Raw genomic sequence first — 21973 nt, forward strand, 5'->3', positions numbered from 1 at the left:
GAATTCACCTTTGTGTCTGTACTGCTCTGGTTGGGGATTGGAGAAGGCTGTGGGGAGGTGGGGTCATTTGAGCTGAGAAGGATTTGAGTAAAATTTGATATGCAGAAATGGGTGGAGGAAGGCATTCTAGGAGCAAGAAGCTGGTGGGTGGGTAGAGGAGTAACAACATTGTTCCAAGTAGAGCTGGAAGATTGGCAGGCACCACCAGAGAAGCCACTCGAACCCACAAAGGGCTCTCAAAGGTAGGAGCTGACATAAGCAGAACCTAAGCAAACCTATGAGCTGACATAAGCAGAACAGAGCTTTAGGATAATTTCATCATTCAGTCCCTATTGGTTCAGGGGCTGATCTATCTCCTGGAGGACAGCACAAGCCTCTTGAAGATAAAGATCATGTCTTATTCCTTTCTTTTTCTTTTTTTTTTTTTTAAGCTTATTTATTTACTGAGAGAGAGAGAGAGAGAGAGAGAGAGAGAGAGAGAGAGAAACACACACACACGCAGGGCTTGAACTCACAAACTGTGAGATCATGACCTGAGCTGAAACCAAGAGTCCGACATTTGACTGACTGAGCCACCCAGTTGCCCCTCATGTCTTAATCTCTGTGACTCATTGGTCATACCAGATGCACACCAAGATCTTTCTTATTAATGAGATATAATTATTGGCATATGTTTTGAGTCTCTCTTTAAAAATAATTTTTATCTTCCCAAATCTAGGAAGATGAGCATATAGCAAAACTAATGCCAATACAATTTTACACTGAAATGTTTCCTCAACTAGGCCTGTAATTGTGTTCTTCTCAACTGTAAATAGACAGGATTGACCCTAAAAATAACAACTTGTTTTTTTATAACATTTTACAGTACAGGGCATCCTCAAAGTCACCCTGCAAGTTTGGTGTATATATATATATGAAGAAACTGCAAGCAAGGAAGATTGCCTTGGAAAATACATCTCATCCCGGAAGCTGGAGCCATGGTTTTCTCCAATTCCCAGGGCTATGGTTGTGCTTGGCTGTCTCCCAGAGACCATCCATAATCATTTCCTACCAGATCAGAAGAGGCTACTTAATGGGCCTGCTTTACTCCACAATCAACAGATCAGGAAGAGATTCTTCTGCTCAGAGGGTGATCAATGTAATTTAAAGGGCTGCTTTGTCTTCTGGGTTTAACACAATCCCACAATAGACAAGTGACAAGAGACAAAACTGCCAATTTTCTTCCCTAAATGTATTAATTGGGAAAGTAAATATTAACTTTTTCCTTCTGAGGCTGAAATAGCTTTCTACTTTTCATTCGTGGAGCAGTTTTGTTATACTCTGATAAGAGGCACCGGCCGAGAGGTTTAAATTCCACAGTGATACAGTTCATATAAATATGCGTTGACGATATACTAATGTATGCTTCAACAATATCTGGCCGTGATACTGGATTGGCTACATTGCCCTTAGACAGTGTGAAGACTTGGCTTTGAAGCTTCATTAAAACTTCTTTAAAATCTTCAAAGTCTGGGAAGACATTTTAAAAATCATACATACAACAAATTTCCTTGTTGACTTTGGGAAACATCAACATTTAAAAAGTCCATAACATAATAAAAGAAACATAAAGGTCAGGAAACACAAGTTATAAAGTTGCAAATATCCAGGGAAGTGTACGTATGAAAATAACCAAATGCTGAGTAGAAGTCTTGCGGGCACATGTTCTGAGTGTGGCCCTTAAAAGCTTACATGAGTACACTTCTCCGAACAATGCCACTCATGACAGTTTGACCCTTCTTTTTCGGAAACGGTTTATGAGACATAGAAGAAATCAGTGTCTCTGCTTCATTCACAGCTTGCTTTTTTTGGTTAAATTAAATGTATCTGTACCCCTCGTTCAGACTTATCTGCAAATTACTTTGTCATTTTCCAAAAAGGATGAAAATTAGCTTTCGGTACGATATTCATAAGCCTGTGACACAAGCATTGAGTAATGCCACCTACCTTTGAGTTTTGTGGAGAAGTTAAAATGTGAGGTGAATAGTTTATGGAAATGCATTGTTTGCAAGACAGTCCTTTGCAAACTGAGGTGTAACTGTTTGAACATGGAAACGAGTAACTGCATAAGCTGAACTCCAAGTATAGAGAAAGAATATTTGCATTCATATTAGTCTTCTGTTTTGTTCAACAATGACAATTTTTAGAAACTATAATACTTCCAACTTCTCCTTTTAAAAAACTTCATTATGGAAAATTTCAAACACACCCCAAAGTAGAGAGAACAGTATAATGAAGTCACTGCATACATCACCCGCTTCAATTGTTAACCAGTCAGTTTTCTCATTAATATTCTTACTCTCAGTCCCTGTCCCCCATGGTCACAGAATTACACTGAAGCAAGTTTCAGATGTCATAACATTCCCTCCTTAAATAATTCAGTACTTATCTCTAAAGATAAGGGATTTTTTTAAAAAATACAACCACAATAGTTCTTTTAATGGGAAAATCCAGGAATGGTATGCAAAATCTGTAACCACGTGCATATCAACATTTTTTTTTTTCTCGGTTGACAGCATTCATCAATCAGAATGTCAAGAAGCTCGACACCCAAACATTTAAAGAACTTCAGCCCTTGGTTATGGCAGGTGTGTTCAGTGCCACATCACCTCATGATGCCAGGAGGGATTAGTCAAGTAGGTAAACAAATCCACCTAAAATAACTTAGAGAGAGATGCAACTGAACTCAATTCAGCAAGCACTGAGCATATACTAGGTGCCAGACACTGGATTATGGATTTTGAGAAACAAGGGTAAATTAGTCCTCGTTAATTCAAAGTTGAGAAGGAGAAGGGGTCAAACAGATTAATAAGAACTATAATACAACGTCATGAAAAGGGTACCTGCTTCAGGTATTTTCATGGGGATCCAGATGAAGCGGTGATGATGGGGGGTGGGGGAGCACTGGGGCTCACAAGAAGATAGGTGAGAATTCAAGAATGCCAATAATGGTACCAGCAACTCCCGTGTAAAGATTTTACTCATTCCCCTAGCTGAGGGGCACGAAGAAATGTGCTTATTATCATCTCTGATGCCCTCAGTGGATGAGGTGATCACGAAAGCCAGAGAGAATTTACATGTAAGTAGTATTTCAAAAGTTGAGCGGTCCAGCAGATATGAGGAGGAGACAAGAGACTTAGCGGTGAGGGAAGGGAGGGCATTCCAGGAAGAGAAAAGCAGGAACAAAGGGGTGGAAATTACTGGCATGTGAGGGAACCAGCAGTGTGGTGACCTCTGAGTGTGTGGGAGGGGCTGGCTGACTGGAAATGCCGGCTGGGACCAGAAATTGGAACTAGCAAGCAAGAACCGGGCCTCTGTTCTATGGCCAGTGAAAAGCTATTGACACATTTTAAGTGGACCGACTGGGTCTTTACAGAGTATATGTTTCATCCTTGGGTGGATGATGGTGCTCAAGGTTTATTGAACTGGTGGTGCCTTGAATTACTAGCTGGATGGAGTGAGAGGAGAGAGAAGCAGGCTATGTAGCAATCCACTGTGGACAGGCCAGGAGAGGTCTAGGGTGGCACTAACAGAAAAGAGAGGAGGAGACCCCAAAATATCAGACATTTTAGAAAACATTATTTTTAAAAAGGTGATGAAAGAAACAGAAGAGAGACCAAAGCATCATGCAAACTTTATTATGCAGTGTGGAACAGTGTATTGTATGCTTCAATTTCTGTCCAAAGTGGGAATATACATCTAAGTTACAAGCATATAAAATATTTCAGTGAGGATATGAGAGAAACAGATACCAATGGTTATAGGTCATGAAGAAAGGACGAGGAAAAGAGGTAGGAAGGAGACTTCTACTTTGGTATACTGAACTACATGAATCTGTTATCTACTAGCTAGTTGAAAGAATGTATAATTTCCCCCTTCCCCTTACTGCCAGCCACATAGGCAGAAAATAGTAGGAAAAAAAGTTCTGGAGACAGATCTGGGTTCCAGTTCTGGCTCTGGCACTCCCTAACTGTGGGGCTGTGGGCAAATTAATTAAGTTCTTCTAGTTTCTGTCCTCTCATCTGCCGAATACAGATAATACTGGCTAATTCCTGGGTCACTGTAACAATAGTTAAGATAATCCTATACAAAGCATCTGCTAGAATATCTGAAACAAACTAAATACTCCCCAAGTGGGTGGTCACTGTTTTATTATTAATGAAACTTGTTTGACATGAATACTTTCTTAGTACAAGAAAAGTTCCTTGATCTAGTTTAAGGTGTGCTCATTAGCTAATCTTATTCCTACATTAAATATTTATTCTGTACAAAATGATTAATGTAATCCATCCAATGAACGCTATCCATTACATTATCTGTTTCTAGGAACTTAAACAACATACTATTTATCTGTATTTCTTGGTAGATGTTAGTTTTTGTCTTTAAATGGCATTGACTCTAAATTTACTGAAGTCATGTATTCAGAGGCCTAAATACCAATCAGATGCCATAAAACACCAAGAAAATAGGTAATAAGTTGTTATCCTTGAGGAACTGACAACCTCAGGGAGACAAACAGGTGTGACCTTCAAGTAACCATGGCCCCAATTTGGCATAAGAGATGGAAATACTGGCAATGAAGTACCCAATTCTGGACACACATCCACTGTTAAGATGTTGTCACCAGTTGGGGGAGGCTCCTCTGCAAGCATTTCCTTAGGTTTGTGGGTTTCTTCTGCATGATACTATGTTCTAAATAAATTGTAACTGTGGCAGTAACAGCATTTTAAGTGTTACAAAAGATTGGTCACTCTCAAAAGCCTTACTACTTGTTGTTTGAACAGCCACATCATTATTAAAGCATCATCAAACAAAAGTTTCTTTGTTATACACTGAGATGAATAATTTCAAAGTATTTTCATGTGAGATGTTAGGGCTCAGATCTGCCCCAGCATGCAAAGATGAAGCCTTAAAAAGAAAACAGCTGGAGTTTAGAAAAGATTTTGTTAAATGCAAGAAATAATGATGAACATCTTCCAGGATTTCAGAAGCGTTAGTGAATGCTTCAAAAATAAAATAAAATAAAATAAAATAAAATAAAATAAAATAAAATAAAATAAAAAAATAAAATATAAAAAAAGAAAAAGATCAAAGGCATATGGCCAGAGGAAAATATATTTCATTTCATATATGGCACTGTGGGGAGAAAGCGCGGTGGTAGGGATGCTTAACAAAAAAAGGTCTAGATAATTATTCAAATATTTCTCTTTGAAGCAGATGGGTCTAGGAAGAAACATCAATACTAGTCCGCAGAGAAACAAAAGTGACACGTAAACACTAATTTCTAAAAGAAGCTTTCAATGATGCCATAAATATGTTACGGATGCGCGCCCTGGAGGAATGACTGACTTCGAATTAGCAAGCAAGTCTTGCTTCTGAGCCACAGGAGGTGGTACACACTTCTATTTCCCCCCTAGCTACCTACGGTGGTAGCTCAAAGCTCGAGGCAACGTATTACAGTTGAATGAAGGTTGGATTAAGAGGCTAATCTAAGGCTATATATAGGCAGCAACACCAATTTAATCTCCGCCCCCTTCCCCTCCCCTCCCTATTTCCATAAATCTCAAGATCAGAGTTACAAAGACTGGGAACTCTGGCAGAGCAGAGGCCCTTCCTTCCCCCCTTCCCCCAGGCCGTCTCTCATAAACGAAGTATTAGTTTAAGTGTAAATTGCTTCCAAACATCCTTAACAGGCACCACAGGGCGATCAGATCCGGTTTTCTTCCACAGCTTCCACAGAGGCCAGAGGAGATGACAAGTAGTGTGTGTGTGGGGGGGGGGGGGGGGAGTAGGGGGGAGGGTGTTAAGGCTTGCCAGAAGAGAACTATCTTCTTCAGACACTATTCTCACGATGCGTCCCCCTCGCGCGTACTGGGGAGCTCTCCTCGCCATCCCGCCCCTAGCCCAAAGCCCCAGCGCCGGCTTCTGGGGAGCCGCATCTGGCCGTGCCACGCACGAGACCGTAAGCGCCCGCCGCTTCTCACCGCGTGGCCCGCCCCCGCCGGCTCCCTGTCCCAGGGTCTCCCGGGGCGGCCAAATGGGGCGAGCGGCGAGTCTTCAGTCCCGGGTGCGGATATGCGATATATGCGATGGCAGTCGGGTGGAGGGCAGGCTTGCCCACCCGGGGGCAGGAAGCCGCCCCAGCAGGCACATGCTTCCTCCCCGCCAGCTCCGGCCCGGATGGAAGCCCCCCGGCGGGGCGGCGCCCGCGGTTCCCGCAGCCCTCCCGGCTTCCCGTGTCCCACCCGGGTTGCTTCTCACCTGTCCGAGGAGGTAGCGGCGACGCGCGAGGCTGCAGGCTGCGGCGATCCCGGCAGCGGCGGTGGCACCCGCGGCAGTGGCGGCGGCAGACAATGGAGGAGTGAAGGACAGACACATTGACATCGACCCACGGAGCCCGGCGCAGCCCCGCCTCCCGCGCCGCCCCGCCTCCCAGCCCGCCCCCGGCCCGGGCTGCACCACTCCCGGGGAAATGGTGGGGGCTTACAGAGACAGACAGGGAGGTCTGTACGCCCCGAGTAGCCGCGGCCGGACAAAGATCATCTGAAAAGAGAATTTAAATGTGGCGTATGTCTAATATGTGAAGATGGCGGCAGTATGGGGGTGGGGAACGTGGAAGAGGAGTTTCATCTCCCCCTCTGATTTTCTCCGTTGGGTTTTTCCTGGCCCGGCTGCTCCAATGGGAGCCTCTCGCTGCTGCCTCCTGTAGCTCCTCCTCCCGGCCCGGCCAATGACGCGCAGGGGGCGGTGACTGTCGCTGGGCTAGCAGCGACCGACCGCTCGGCTCGCCGGAGCTCGCCCGCTGCTTGTCCGCTGCTCGCCCGCCGGTGGGAGGGAGGAGAGAATTCGAACGCTTCCGTGGTTGGCTATTCGGGGTCCTGGGTTTCGAGCTGCCCCAGTGCGGCTGGCGTTCCTAACGCGCGCACACATATCGTTTCTTCTTAATACTTTCAAAGAAACAGAATCATCTTCAAGCTGGCGGGAGCAATGGTTCATATAACGAAAGGCGAGCTGACCCAGGAGGAAAAGGAGCTGCTGGAAGTCATCGGGAAAGGTATGGGTGCTGGGCTGCGACCGGGCGCTGCCTGCCTGGTCTGGGGGAGTGGCGGAGCCCTGGAGGCGCCCCTGGCCGGACTGACCCTCCGCTGCTTTTCAGCGAGGTTGGCTGCCTCTCACCGGGAAATAGCGTTTCTCTCCATGGTCTCGGACCGGTTGCGTGGGCGGAGAGGAGCGGAGCGGGAAGCACTGCTGGGACTCCAGCTGAGGTTGCAGAGGTCCGTCTCCCAAATCAGCTTTTGGAAACATACTCGTTTCCAGGCCCCAGCTCACATTGTAATGAGCGACCTCGGTGTGTGGGTCCCTGGATGCACATTCTTCAAAACTCTCAAGGTGATTTTGACCACCGTCAGTCCGGGCAACAGTGGCCTCAGGTTCTTAGAAGGGTGTCTAAAGGGTCGTTTCGACTTCCGGAGGCCGAAAGATCTGGATCCTTTAGCTGTCCCCGCCCCCGCCTGGGGGGTGGAGGGAGCTCCCAAGAAGGGTTCTTTATAAGGGCACAGAAGTAGGTCGGTAAATCGCTTCATTGAGGGTTCTACATCCTGGCCTCCCCGGCTTCCTTCCAGAAGCTCCCGGCCCCCGCAGGAACCCGCAGGGAAGCGAAGAGGTTGCCTAGGCGTCCACGGCCGTCGGCGCGCTTAGCACAGCATGGATCTTCTCAGCGAGTTCTTCTGTGCTTTCCCTTCCACTCCCCAACGCCTGTCCCACTTCCGCCGCTCCGGGTGCTGGGGCGGGAGATGCAGGCCGCGGGGACGAGCCTGAAGCCCTCAGTCCCGGAGTGGACGCCCCAGAGGAGCTCCCTGCTGAGTTCCGTTACCCGGCAGGTGACAAGAGTGTGACTACGTGGCTTCTCCTGCACGGTCACGGCTCCGGGATGGGGATGCATGGGACTGCGGACATAGTTAATGTGGTTGATTGAAGCTCAAGAGTGAGATAGCCACATCTGACCTGGAATGGCAGAGAGGCCACTTACGACAGCATAAAGGCTTCCCAGTGTCCAGTCTTGTTTCTGTTAAGCAGCCAGGGTCAAATCTGGATCCCCCAGAGACCATGGCAGATTTATTTTTCATGCTGACAAGGCAAGTCTAAATGTAAAAGAAAAATCGTATTTGAACCCAACAGGTGCTGATGAACGGATCCCACCTCATCTGAGGTCAACAATTTCAAGGCAGTCACATCTACATTCATCATGACAAGAGTTCTTTGCCTAGAACTGTGTGTCCTGTAGTTGCTGCTTTTAATGTTTCTTCTGCATGGTCCTGGCCGACCTTTTGACACTGCACTCTTTCTGTTTTTCCTGAGGCTCTGGGATTCCAGTCAGCAAACATGTAAGCCCCAGCTGTGTGCCAGGTACTTTGGTAGGCAAAAGGAAACAGGATCCACTCAAAATCCACCAGGGATGCACATTCTGCTTTTAAACAGAGCTATCAGTTTTTCAAAAGTGTAAACAAATGAACAGTTTTGTAAGGTGGGTTTCTGGAAGGGGCGGGTGGGGAGGGGGTGGAATCCTTGGAACATATTCCTAGGTGTACACCAGTTTTTATTTTAAAGGTGGTATGAAAGATAACTAATTGAGTTTAGTCTGGTTAGTGCTGTGATGTTTCTGGGCCCAAATGGAGCGTCAAGTTGCATTGGTTCACAGACAATGTGGTTCACCAATTTCATTGGCCCAACCCATGAGAATAACTGAGATGGACTTAGTCTGTGATGCATTCTTATCAAGGGAAGGTCCATGGGACATCTCTGTACTCTCAAAGAAAAATAATGGGAGATATGAGAAAATACCAACTATAGTCAGCCTTTATTGAATGTTGGTATGAGCTAGCGTAATTTTTAGCAATTTACAAGTATCGATCCATTTAACCTTGATGAGCTAGGAACTGTTATTATTTTGTTATTTATTTTTCACACACACACACACACACACACACACACACACACACAGTGTGTGAGTCGGGGAGGGGCAGAGAGAGAGGCGGAGACACAGAATCCCAAGCAGGCTCCAGGCGCTGAGCTGTCAGCACAGAGCCAGACCTGGGGCTTGAACTCACAAACTGCGAGATCATGACCTGAGCCGAACAAAGTCCGACGCTTAACTGACTGATCCACCGAGGCGTCATGAGCTAGGAATCCTACCACAATCATTTGCTGGTGATGTGGCCTTGGACACATTGCTTTTTCTGAGCTTCTGGTTCTACATGGTACCTACCCCACAACATTGCTAGAAGAATGCAACGAGTTAGCGTCTGTAAAGCATTTAAAATGCTGTTTGTGTTGTCTGTTATTACGGTAAATGGACAAGTTGGATAACTTGTCCAGTGTCACACAGGGAATAAGTGACAGAACAGAGAGATCATTTGGCCTGTAGTGCTAGAAATACGCTGGAGTTGAAAACAGACCAAACAAAAAATGATACCAATACCACAGCAGTCCTTACCATATTCACTCCTAGAGGCAATTTAATTTCAACAAAACATTATCGTCTTTCAAGTTAAATTAATTTTAGTTTTAAATGTTACTGATTCCATAGTTTTGTGTGCATTTAATTTGAGAAATAACTTTTGGTTTATAGTTGAATAGAGTTCATAAACAAAGTTTATATTTGTACTCGTAAGAATCATTTTTTTTTAAGTGGGCTGGTAGCGTTCTTAATGTTTTTGCTTTTGTCTATGTTTTCCCTTTGATACATTTCTCAACCTGGAGAAGTACTAGATTAGTCAGCACTAGTACTTGGAACTGACAATAAATTTTCAGCCAAGTGTGACCTGCCATGTGGGCCAATCTCAAATAAACTCAGCACATTTTTGAGTATCCGTTTTAGGCCTGTCACTGCCCTCTAGAAGTTAAGCAGACTGCAAGTGAGACTTAAAATCCAGAGAGTACTGCGTGTTGCTTCTGGACACCTTTAGAACAATTTCTTCTTCAAGTGAATTCACTTGGTAGGTCATTTACAGGTTACCTATTTGTTAGAACACCCAGAAGAAGTTCCAGATAAAACCGGGAAGCTGTTTGGTATATATCATTTATATATTTCAGTTAATGATGGCATCTATTTTACAACTTTGAAGAAGAGAAAATTGAAATCACAGAAGCACATTTAATGGGCTTATATTAGGGGTAGATTGGCCCGTTTTTCTAAGTTCTGATATCTTTTTTGTTAAGCACTGAGGAAGCACTATTTCAAAATAAATAAAATCTTCCTTTAAGAGTATAAACCAGAAGATCTTCAATCACTTATCTTGTTTGGTACTTAACAAGAAAGGAATGTATTTACTACTTTTTTTTTTTTTTTTCACTGTTTGCATAAAAGGGGTTATGTGATAGTCTTGGACAATAAGGTGTATTTCACCAACGATATTGAAGTATAATGAAAGAACAATCAATGGTGCATATTTAAAGTATATTCCAGACCTTCTATATTTTCCTGCTGATGTTGTTAAGTAAGGAAGATCAAATTAGAAATCATCACAAGGTTTTCCTCTTGGGGTATTTTGCTCATCTATTTTCCAAAATCTGGAAGCCCAAACAGTTTGAAAAAAATTTTTCATCCCATTCCTTGCATTTCAGAAGGCTAACTGGTACTCAGTGATATGTGTGTGTATACCTCATCTTTTATTTAGTTATTTTAAATATCTCACTGACAGGGCAGATATAACTTAGATTGTTGGCCACTGAGCTAAGCATTTTATACAATTATTGACCTGTTCTCTCACGTGAGCCATAATCCCCAGATTCCCCCTAACATGTAGCATGCTTTGACAGGCTCACAGTCCCTATGGTGCTCTCCATTTACTGAGCAAACTTCTCCTGATCAGATGGAAAATAATTTCAATTATTTTTCACTGGCTAATGGAAATCAATTGAAGCATCTTTCTTAAGTGAAATTAGGGTGCCAGAGTTTTTGTTCTGGTTTAATTCCTTTCTAAAGATGTGGCAGAAAGTCTCTGATGAGAAGCCCAGGTATGGCTAATGTCCCATGTAGAACTTGCTCACGTGCTTGAAGGCCTTCCTCACTCATTCTGTAGCCCCTCATCCAGTAGTACTAACTGTCCTCAGATGGAGTCCAGGGTGGGAAAAATGCACTGTTTACGAGGTAGCTGCTGTTGTAATCCAGAGACTTGTAGATCATTCGCCTGACACATTTCCCCAGCAGAGCTATTTCTCTGTCGATCTAAGAGACATTTCTCTGCCTGTCCCCTGTTGGTGTCAGACAACCAGATGACCTGCCTGCAGAGCAGGTCAGGGAGAAGGAAGCAGGCTGATCTTTATTCTGCATTCCACATTTAACTCTGGAAAACTAGCCGAATTTAGCATCTTCTTGAACTGTAATTTTCAGTTAAAAGAGAGAAATAACTCCTCAATGTGGGATTCTCCTTTTATGTCCTTTCTGGAGGAGAGGCTTATCTCAACCTTTCTTCCTGAGAACATTCAATTTCATTTGTCTCATCCCTGTCAAACCAGAAATTTTTTGGCAGAACGAGTGGCTGACTGTTATTAATGATGATAATAGCAACATTCTCTCTTGCAACTACTTGCTTCTGTCAGTATGCCTTACAGAAGACTGGAAAAACCTGACAGTTGTGGCCCAATTATGGCTTATTTCCAAATGTACAAAGGACTAACCTTCAGGTTTAAGTTAGAGGACTTTCAGTATGAGAGCGTGATTATTAACCAAAAAGCACTTTTATATGGAACCAGGCTTTAAAGATATGTTTACTTAAGCATTTCTAAACCAAGAATTCTATTATAAGTATGTTGCCATCAATTCACAGGGCCTAGTGATGACAGAGAATATAAATACTGACTGTATTTTGAACTCCAATTATTACGTTGACTGGAATTTAAGCTTTAGATGGTGGGCTGGACTAGATGCCCTTTAAGATTTCAGTATTAAGAGTCTTATTTATGCTTTGTGGTTACTGTATCACTGCCAAAAAGAAAATATGGCCAATTTAATATACTCTAAGGTCAGTGGAAGTAAAAACAAGATGGGGCTATTTTAGTTACTATAACTCTGTTCTGGGTAATTACTTTGTGGGAAAAATACTATGTGTTGATGCTTTGTTTCTTAACAATCTAACCAGACTAGTTTTAGTTTTACACATAACCCTTTAAAATTTGTTTCCGTGGTGTTAGATTTTTTTCTGTTATAATGATAAATAACTTTAGTTTACATTTTCTTCTTCAGTCTTCTTTTTTTCTTTTTTTCAAGGTACTGTTCAAGAAGCAGGAACACTGTTAGCCAGCAAGAATGTCCGTGTCAACTGTTTGGATGAGGTAAAATTTAAAAATTTTTTTTAATGTTTATTTATGAGAGAGAAACAAAGTACGAGTGGAGGAGGTGCAAAGAGAGAGGGAGACACAGAATCCAAAGCAGGCTCCAGGCTCTGAGCTGTCAGCACAGAGCCCGACGTCAGATTCGAACTCACAGACCTGGAGATCATGACTTGAACCAAAGTCAGACGCTTAACCAACTGAGCCACCCAGGCGCCCGAGGTTAGGTAAAATTTAAAAAGCAGAATAAAGTGTTTTATTTTCTATGAGAATGGATAATATATAAAATACAGTAGTAGGAGTTCTTATCTAGCATTTGTGATTAAGTTATACTGATCTCTAAACCAAGTGTAAGCAGGCAGTTTACAAAATACAAATAAGCATGTAAAAACATGTTGAATTTTATTAATAATCAAATAAGTCCAAATGAAACCAAATCATATTATTTCTTGTTAAGTGTGGGAAACATTGGACTTTTTACATACTAATGGATTAGGTATAAATTGGCATCACATTCTGGAGAACATTTTAGAATATGTGCCATTTTTAAATGTACATACTTTTGATACAGCAATTCTACTTGTAGGGAAAGTTAACTGAACCTAACCTCAACTTTCTAGTATAGCTGCTTTCCAAAATAACTTTCTGCAATGAAGGCGATGTCTGTTCTGAGCTGTCTGATACCAGCTATTAGCCATGGGTGGCTCGTGGCTACTTGATTATTCAGTGTGGTTCTAGTGCTGGAAAGTTTACATCACTTGCTCGTGCAGAAGGGGAAGGGGCTTTATTGATCCTTTCCCCAGACATAGGTAGCAAAATTAATGTCAGACGAATTAAAGTTTCAAGCAAAAAATTTTAAAAATTTTTAAAAAGATGAAGACTCTCATAGATTAAATTAGTAATCCACCAAGAACATACTAGCCTTAGGTGTTCACTTAAAAGCTTATGACTTTGAGATTCATAGAGAAAAAGATAGATTTCAAAGGAGAAATTTGTAAAACTGCTGAAACACTTTGACAAGCCACTAGATTAAGTAGAAAAAAGAGTAGTACAGGGAAAAGAAAATTTGGATAACTAATTGACAGACAGTGTACTAAGATAGAAAAAAACAATAGTACATTTTCTTTTACATGGAACATTGATAAAAATTAGTCTGTGTTACACTATCTTATAAAGGAAATTTTAGCTAATTTCAAAGAAGTTTACCTAATGCAGTAGTAGACATTACAAATAAACAAAAATATGATCTGAATAATAAAGCAACTTGAAAAATTAATTTTAACTGTCAGTAGTTCTTTGTTAAAAGAAGAAATAGAAGTAGGAATTGTCTACTATTTAAAACTGAGAACATTTATCAAAAGCTACTATTTATCAAAAGCTGTGGTATGTGGCCAAAGTGATATTCAGGGAAAATTTGCATTTGTCACATTTATCATCATTGCTATTATTATTATTATTATTATTATTATTATTATTATTTTGCAGCATTTATTGTACTTTCAACTTGTGTGGTATTCTGAGCTTTCAACTAAAAATTGTTTTAAAAGATTAGGGTATGCTCAGAGAATAAAAGGAGTGAATGAATGAATTAAAATAGAAATAAACATTTAAAAAAGCCATCAGGCACAAGCAACAAAAGAAAAAAATTAAAATAAAAATGTTTGTGCTTCAAGGTATACCATTAAACAGTGAGAAGATAATCCCACAGAATGGTTCTACAAATCCTATCTGATAAGGGAATTGTAACTAGAAGCTATTATGAACTACAACTCAACAGTAAAAAAGACAAATAACACTATTAAAAACTGGACAAAGGATCTAAATAGATACTTTTCCAAAAGATACTCAAATGACCGATGTGCACATGAAAAAATGCTCAGTATGAGCTGCCCGGGAACTGCAAATCAAAACTGCAGTGAGATACCATGGGACACCTGCTGGGATGGCTATAATAAAAAAGATAAATAATAATAAGCATTGGTGAGGTTGTGAAGAAATGGGAATCCTCATTGATTGTTGGTGGGTAAATGGCACAGACAGTCTAGAAAACAGGTTGACCGTTCCTCCATTGATTAAACATAGAGTTTTCATATGGCCCAGCAATCCTAGGTGTATTTTCCTAAGAAAAATAAAGCATATGTCAACACAAAAACTTGCTCATGAATGTTTATAGTAGCATTATTCTTAATAGCCAAAGTTAGAAACAACCCAAATGTCCATCAGCTGATGAGCAGATAAACAAAATGTAGTATATCCGTACAGTGGAAAAGTCCTTCATAAAAAGGAGTGAAGGACTGGTAAATGCTACAACATGGATGAACCTTGAAAACATTTGCCAAGTCAAAGAAGCCCGTCACAGAATACTAAATATTATGATTCCATTTGTAGGAGCTGTCCAAAATAACAAATCCATAGGGACAGAAAGTAAATTAGTGGTTGCCTATGGCTGGGTAGGAAGGTGGTGAGGCGGGGGGTGGGGAGGGTGGGGTGGGGGGGCGTGGGGGGGTGGTCCCTGATAATGGATAGGTGGTTCCTTGTGCGGGAAATAAAAATATCCTAAAATTGATTGTGGTGATCCTTGCACAACCCTGCAAATATACTGAAAACTATTTGATTGTATGTATTAAATGGTGAATTTTATGGTATGTGAATTATGTATCTCAATAAAGCTGTTTAAAAAGGATAGAAAAAAAAAAACAAAGTTCTCAGCATAAGAACAAAATATTAGACACAGTCTGGAAAGTATGAGCCAGAAAATGATATATAGAAATACCAAGAAAGTAAGAGAGAGTATAACTGCAGTTATAAAGGAAATTTTCATAAGTTTTTGTATTGAAGCCAATATATATGAAAACCCATATAACAGTAACTTTATAGAAAAATAAAAATGAATATATTCATCTCATATAGAAGTAGAAAAACTAGAATAATTAAGGAAAATTTGTGTAAATATATTTAAATGCCAACCACTTCCTAAAGCTGCAAACCTGAGTATGCTTTCCAAAATGTTCAAGGACTTCTCATTTTACACAGATTGCAGTTCATAAAAAGATGGGAAGATACCCAACTCATTTGATAAGACTAGCGTAACACTGATGCCAAAATAGGAAAAAGACCAAGAAAACCTTGGGCCCAATTCAGTTTATAACTCAGATAGAAAAACTCTAAGATACTAGCAAATTGATCCAGTAGTATGTCAAAATAATAATTAAATAATAACCAAGTAAGGTTTCTCCAAAAGTGATAGGATGGTTCAATTTAAGAGAATCTTTCAATATTATCCATTATATTACAGAATAAAAGAGAATCACCTATGATTATCTCAACGGATGCTATAATACCTTTGATAACATTTAGTGTCCATTGATGGTAAAAGCTCTTAACAGATTAGGATCGAACAGGTTTTTTTGGTAACTTGATAAAAGATTTGTGGAAACCTTCCCCGAACAGTTGCATCCTGCTTAATGTTAAAACATTAGACACACTTTCATATTTAATGGTAAAACCCTAGAAGCATGAGAATCAGGACAAGGAGATTCCTGAAGATTCTGTGAGCAAACTGCAGATACATTAGGCCTCCTCGGTGTTCCTTGAAGGCAATACCCTTTGCTCTCAAAGTTTCTGACTTGCATTCCCTTTACCTGGAGCAGTCTTCCCCTAGTTATTTAAATTCTTTGTGTCTTCACTCCCTCAGGAAGGTTTTGTTCAAATGCCACCTCCTTAGAGGGACGTTTCTTAACTGTCCTTTTATTTAAAAATAATAATCTCTTTCTCTCTGGCATTCTGTTTCCCTCTTACTCAATGTTCTTTCCCTGTAGCACTTGTGTTACCCCTGCCTTATCACCTCAACTAAAATTTAAATGTCAGGGACTTAGACTGGAGGAGCATGGGATTTGTTCATTGCTATCCACAGTGCATAAATCTGTGTCTGACATATATTAAGCACTCAGTAAAGATAATACGTAGTAATCATTGCATTCAAAGTTTATAATTTTTTGTTCTAAGTTATTATAACCCTTAGTAAAAAGAAAGAAAAGCTTAGTATAAATTATCACTTAATATGTTTGGCTTCTCTTACCTAGGGTCATCCAGGCCAGCACTGAAATCTGATATGGGAAAAGCATACGCTGTGTTACAGACATGACAAAGATAACAGGTTCAGAGATTGCACAGCAAATGATATGTTTGGGTTTGCTCATTACCTCTTTGAAAAAAAGCTCTCATTGATTAGTTCTGAAAACCAATCCCTGTTACGAAGACCAATGATAAATAAGAAAGAGCAAAAATAAAGAAAAATTTAAAGGGAGAGAGAGAGAGAGAGAGAGAGCAGAAAAGGAGTATCAGGAAACAGGAAGGCAGTCAGGTAAATGGACAGAAGTGATCAGCAGAGAGGACAGTTAAAACACAAGCAGACATAAAAAAAGTGAAGACACTTTGCAATTGCAATGTAAGATTCAAAAACTTTGCACATCTCCTTTGTTCTTAAACATCTTTTCACACTGTGTTGAAAGCTGCTTTAGGGTTATGTATTTATTTATTTTAAATATATGGGACAGTTCTGCGGTGTCAGACTATATTATAACCTTTACTTATACAATGGGATTGCTGTGTGATAAATCGCCTACCTGCCTGTACTGTGTCCTTCTTTTCACCCAGGCTGCACCTAGCTTCTTATGTCTAGGTTATAGCATCCTACAGGGCTACCACCCTAGTCTTGCTTTGAATGCATTTTTGTCTTATTCAAAAGGTAATAACCATATAATTCATCCCCACTTCCTCAGAGCTGCCTCTGTGTAGTGAAATCCTGATTACCCATGCACACCCGAACCACTCCCAACCTTTTAATTAAATACCTCGTCCTTGTAGATACTCCCAACAAAGGGAGTCTTAACATTATAATCTTACCAGTTTTTTTATTGTTCTCAAGAAACATTGGCTACTCCTACTAAGATGTCTCTTGTACAGCCCCTTGAAAGGTCTCAGCCTTTGTATAATTCTTATATCAGTAGCACTTCTAGAATATTGATGGCTTGTGTTCATAATCATAGTGTGGACTCATAAAGAACAATTCAAATTATGTTGACATTCTAAGATTTACTACAGTAACAGATTCTACATTTTAATATTTATTTATTTTTGAGACAGAGGGAGACAGAGCGTGAGTGGGGGAGGGGCAGAGAGAGAGAGGGAGACACAGAATCTGAAACAGGCTCCAGGCTCTGAGCTGTCAGCACAGAGCCCGATGCGGGGCTCGAACCCACGAACTGTGAGATCATGACCTGAGCCGAAGTCAGACGCTTAACCAACTGAGCTACCCAGGCGTCCCCAGAGTCTACATTTTAGAGAAGTCTTCATCCAAAACAACTTTGAAATTCCAGCACTTAAAGAGTTTTCCTGGTTTGCTTTGAAAATCCACTTAGAGGGGCGCCTGGGTGGCGCAGTTGGTTAAGCGTCCGACTTCAGCCAGGTCACGATCTCGCGGTCTGTGAGTTCGAGCCCCGCGTCAGGCTCTGGGCCGATGGCTCGGAGCCTGGAGCCTGTTTCCGATTCTGTGTCTCCCTCTCTCTCTGCCCCTCCCCCGTTCATGCTCTGTCTCTCTCTGTCCCAAAAATAAATAAAAAATGTTGAAAAAAAAAAAAAAAAAGAAAATCCACTTAGAGAACACCTTGCTCATTTATCTACCACGTAGCATCAGATACTCAGAACAAATAAGGCTGGATGTTTCGCTGGATATGCACAAAACATGCAGACTAAACAATGTAGTGTGAATATGACCAATCATTTTTTGATATTTATATTGTATATATGATCAAATCATATATATAATCAAAATGTAAATGTGGTTTGGGGTGTCATTTTAAAAATGATACTATTATAATATACATTTCCTGCATCTTGTTTTTCTCTTTGGCAGTAATTCGTGGAAATTTCTCCAATTCGTTAGATACAGATGCAGTCAAGAGGTTCACGATTACTCTTTTCGTGGTTATGATTTACAAGTGGATACAACATGCTTTATTCAACTTTCTCATTGATAGGCATTCTGATTGTTTGAGATGTTTGTTTGTTTGTTTGTTTGTTTTTTTTAATTTTTTTTTTTTTCCAACGTTTTTTATTTATTTTTGGGACAGAGAGAGACAGAGCATGAACGGGGGAGGGGCAGAGAGAGAGGGAGACACAGAATCGGAAACAGGCTCCAGGCTCCGAGCCATCAGCCCAGAGCCTGATGGGGGGCTCGAACTCACGGACCGTGAGATCGTGACCTGGCTGAAGTCGGACGCTTAACCGACTGCGCCACCCAGGCGCCCCTGTTTGAGATGTTTTTGTTTTCATGTTTATGCATTTGTATCCGTTTGTTCATTTGTTTCTCCAGTAGCTAAGTATGTGTGGTAGAGATGCGAACCCTGATGATCTAGGTTCTTGTGCCTCCCTGGCCATTTTACTGGTTATGTGAGGTTGAGCAAATTTCTTTGAAACTATTTGCTAATAAAAAATTATCATATCAGATAACAAAACTCTTATTTTTCCTCAATAGTTTATGAAAGATCCAAGTGAGAAAGTCAACATAAAAGTACTTTATGAGTTTATTAATTCATGTTTCTTTTATCTTTTTAGTTTAATTTCAGGAGTTGTTCATAGGAGAAAAGGTAAATAAATATAATTAATACTTTTTCCCTTTTTGTTACAGAATGGAATGACTCCTCTAATGCACGCTGCATATAAAGGAAAACTTGATATGTGCAGATTACTTCTGCGACATGGAGCTGATGTAAATTGTCATCAGCATGAACATGGATACACAGCCCTCATGTTTGCTGCACTTTCTGGTGACGTTTTAGAATTTATTCTAATGTATCAGTATCAGTCACCTATGCAAAATTTTTATAAGTACATAGATACTTTTAAATTACATGCTTTTTTATTATAGTAACTTTAAGGTCAATTCTTACAGGAAAGGTGGGAATTGGTTCTTGAAAGGTTGTAATGTATAAAGTATGTTAAATAGTTAATTTGGTGATATGTTTCTTTGCTTATTTAAATCAGCTGATTGTATGGACAATATATTTTGTGTAGAGTTAAGGAGTTGGATCATTATTCTTTCAAGTGAGTTCCATTAACGTTCTGTATCTTTGTATGTTGAAGTAATATGAAAACTTCTTTGGTCTCTTGAAAAAATAGCTGCTATGTTAGAGCTGTCTGTTTGCTTCACTGACATTTATGTCCTAAATATGCTGATCCAGTTAGAAACTTACTGTGATTTGTGAATAAAGACAATTGGGAAATATTTGCAATTAAGTGGAGTCATCTGTATTTGTAGGTGTTTTTTGTTTTTTTTTGTTTTTTTTTGTTTTTTTTTTTAAGAAAAGGAAGATATAATACTCTCATACCTTAAAAACAGTAATCTATATTTTTATAATCCTGGAAGAGGAAAGCATTTCTGGAGAAGGGGTGGGGATAGCTTAATAGATGATGGGGATTAAGGAATGCCCTTGATGTGATGAGCGCTGGGTGTTGTATGGAAGTGATGAATCACCAAATTCTATACCTGAGACTAATATTGCACTGTATGTTAACTAGCTTGAATTTAAATAAAAACTTGGAGGGGAAAAAAGAAGGAAAGCCTTTCTAAGTGTGATATATAAAATATAGAGTATAAAAAGGACAACATTGACCAACTTGGTTATATATAATCTTAACATTTCCAAATATAGACTATACCAATGTATAAAGTACAAATGAAAAACTGAGGAAAATGTTCATTACATATCTTAAAGGGTCATCTCATTATGTAGCAGGAGCTCTCATAAATCATATAGAAACAAGTACTGCAATAGAAAATTGGACAGAAAATTGAATAGAGAACAAAAGACATAGAGCTGGCCCATAAGGATATAAAATATTTCTACCAATTAGCAAAGAAATGCAGTTGGAAAAATAAATGATCATTTGTCACTCACTGTATTGGCAGAGGTTAAGGAAGAGTGATCATGTCCAGCGTCAGCATAGGGACTTCTCTGCACTGTTTTGGCATATGCACATCTGCCCAACCTGCTAGAAGCCAGCCTGGCAAAATGCCTTTAAAATAGGCATAACTTTGATTCTGCAGTGTTTTCCAGGAACTGTTCTATCCTGCAGCAATTAATGGAAAATGCTGGTCACTAAGTATAGTCCATAATAGCAAAATATCTGTAATGATTACATTAGCAATAGAATGCAAATAGAATAAAAGCAAATGATAGACCGTCACCTGTTGTGTCATTATTCCAGGGCCTGTGGATGTGAGGATTGGGATGGATTAGTAGTAGATATTAAGGGGAGATTTTTCATTTTATCACTCTTTGTTGTTGATATTTTTTGTTTCTTTTCACTTTATACGTTATCAGTAAAAAAAATACATTTTGTTAAAAAAAAAAGTGATACTCAGTTCTATACCATCTTTGTATTGCCTGATGTTTTTCCCTCAAAATGAGGTTAATCTCTATATGGGTTTTTGTATTATTTTACTCTTTACTCTGGTTATGATTTACATTTCAGAGAAAAGGAAAATATTCACAAGATAGAAACCTAAAACTAAATGAGGAAAAAGGGTACAGATCATTTGAAGGAGGTGTTTTCAGTTGGGCATTTCCTTAATATTAACAGATACGTCCCCTTCTAACGTCAGGTAACAAAGACATCACGTGGGTAATGTTGGAAGCTGGTGCTGAGACAGATGTTGTCAACTCTGTAGGAAGAACAGCAGCTCAGATGGCAGCCTTTGTGGGTGAGTTTTTACGGCATTTTTTAATTAGGTTGTATCCAAAATGTCCTCCGTGAAGAAATAGCACTTCGCTTCTCAGAGTACAAATAGTGTCATGTTTAGTTTTAAAAGAGCAAAATGTTTACACTTTGCTGGGTTTTGTCTAACTTAATGAAATGTCCAGTGATCCTTTGGAGAAAATGAGCAAGCTATCTTGAATTTCCACCTTGTGAGATACTAAGAGTAGTGGGGCCATTTTAGTTGTAGTTAAATGCTTTGATGACTGTATCTTATTTCTCTAAGGAAGTAGTTTAACCTAAAGTCAAGAACATGAACTGTGAAGTCAACAGTCCTCAATTGAAATCCTGGCTGTGCCAGTCAGTAGCAGTTTACTTAATTATTCTGACCTTTACTTTATCCATTGTAACATGGTTCCTGGTTATTGAAAGGATTAAATGAGATGTTGACTTCCGGAGCTTTACGGGTAGCACTAAATAGGTGTCATCAGTTACTGTTGCCAATATAAATTGCAACAATGCAGTTTTTTCATAGAAAGGAGATTAATAATAGTGTAATATATAGCTGTTTCATTTTCATGCTCATCAAGCACAAACTTTTATTGTGTTGTGCCCAGTATTTCTTGGTATATTAATTAATCCTGTTACTGGACATAATATGAGGGGTTTGGAAGAGAGTGGCGTGAATATTTGGTCATTGGTGTTTTAGTCCCACTGAGTTAGCACTTAAGGAAAGTCCAAAAATAGACAAGCAAATATATAAACCTCTGATTTATTGGGAATGCAGCAAGTGACCTTATAGGACTGATAAGTCATTAAACAAATAATTATTGTTTGCAACCTATAT

General features: G+C 40.1%; 2 protein-coding genes across 2 annotated transcripts in view; one reads left to right on the forward strand and one right to left on the reverse strand.

The window, feature by feature from the left end:
* Window positions 1–6455, reverse strand: part of BZW2 (basic leucine zipper and W2 domains 2) — a 63494-nt gene extending 57039 nt beyond the window's left edge. The window contains exon 1 of the mRNA XM_058724910.1: window positions 6301–6455. The gene's annotated coding sequence lies outside the window, so the exon portion shown is untranslated. The remainder of the gene's footprint in view (window positions 1–6300) is intronic.
* Window positions 6456–6719: 264 nt separating this feature from the next.
* The window catches only part of ANKMY2 (ankyrin repeat and MYND domain containing 2), a 38334-nt gene continuing 23080 nt past the window's right edge, over window positions 6720–21973 (forward strand). Inside the window, 4 exon segments of the mRNA XM_058724908.1 lie at window positions 6720–7093; window positions 12308–12372; window positions 19058–19196; window positions 21035–21133. Coding sequence (XP_058580891.1) covers window positions 7027–7093; window positions 12308–12372; window positions 19058–19196; window positions 21035–21133 — 370 coding nt within the window. The 5' untranslated portion in view covers window positions 6720–7026.

This window comes from Neofelis nebulosa, chromosome 4, assembly GCF_028018385.1.
Source record: "Neofelis nebulosa isolate mNeoNeb1 chromosome 4, mNeoNeb1.pri, whole genome shotgun sequence".
NCBI lineage: Eukaryota > Metazoa > Chordata > Mammalia > Carnivora > Felidae > Neofelis > Neofelis nebulosa.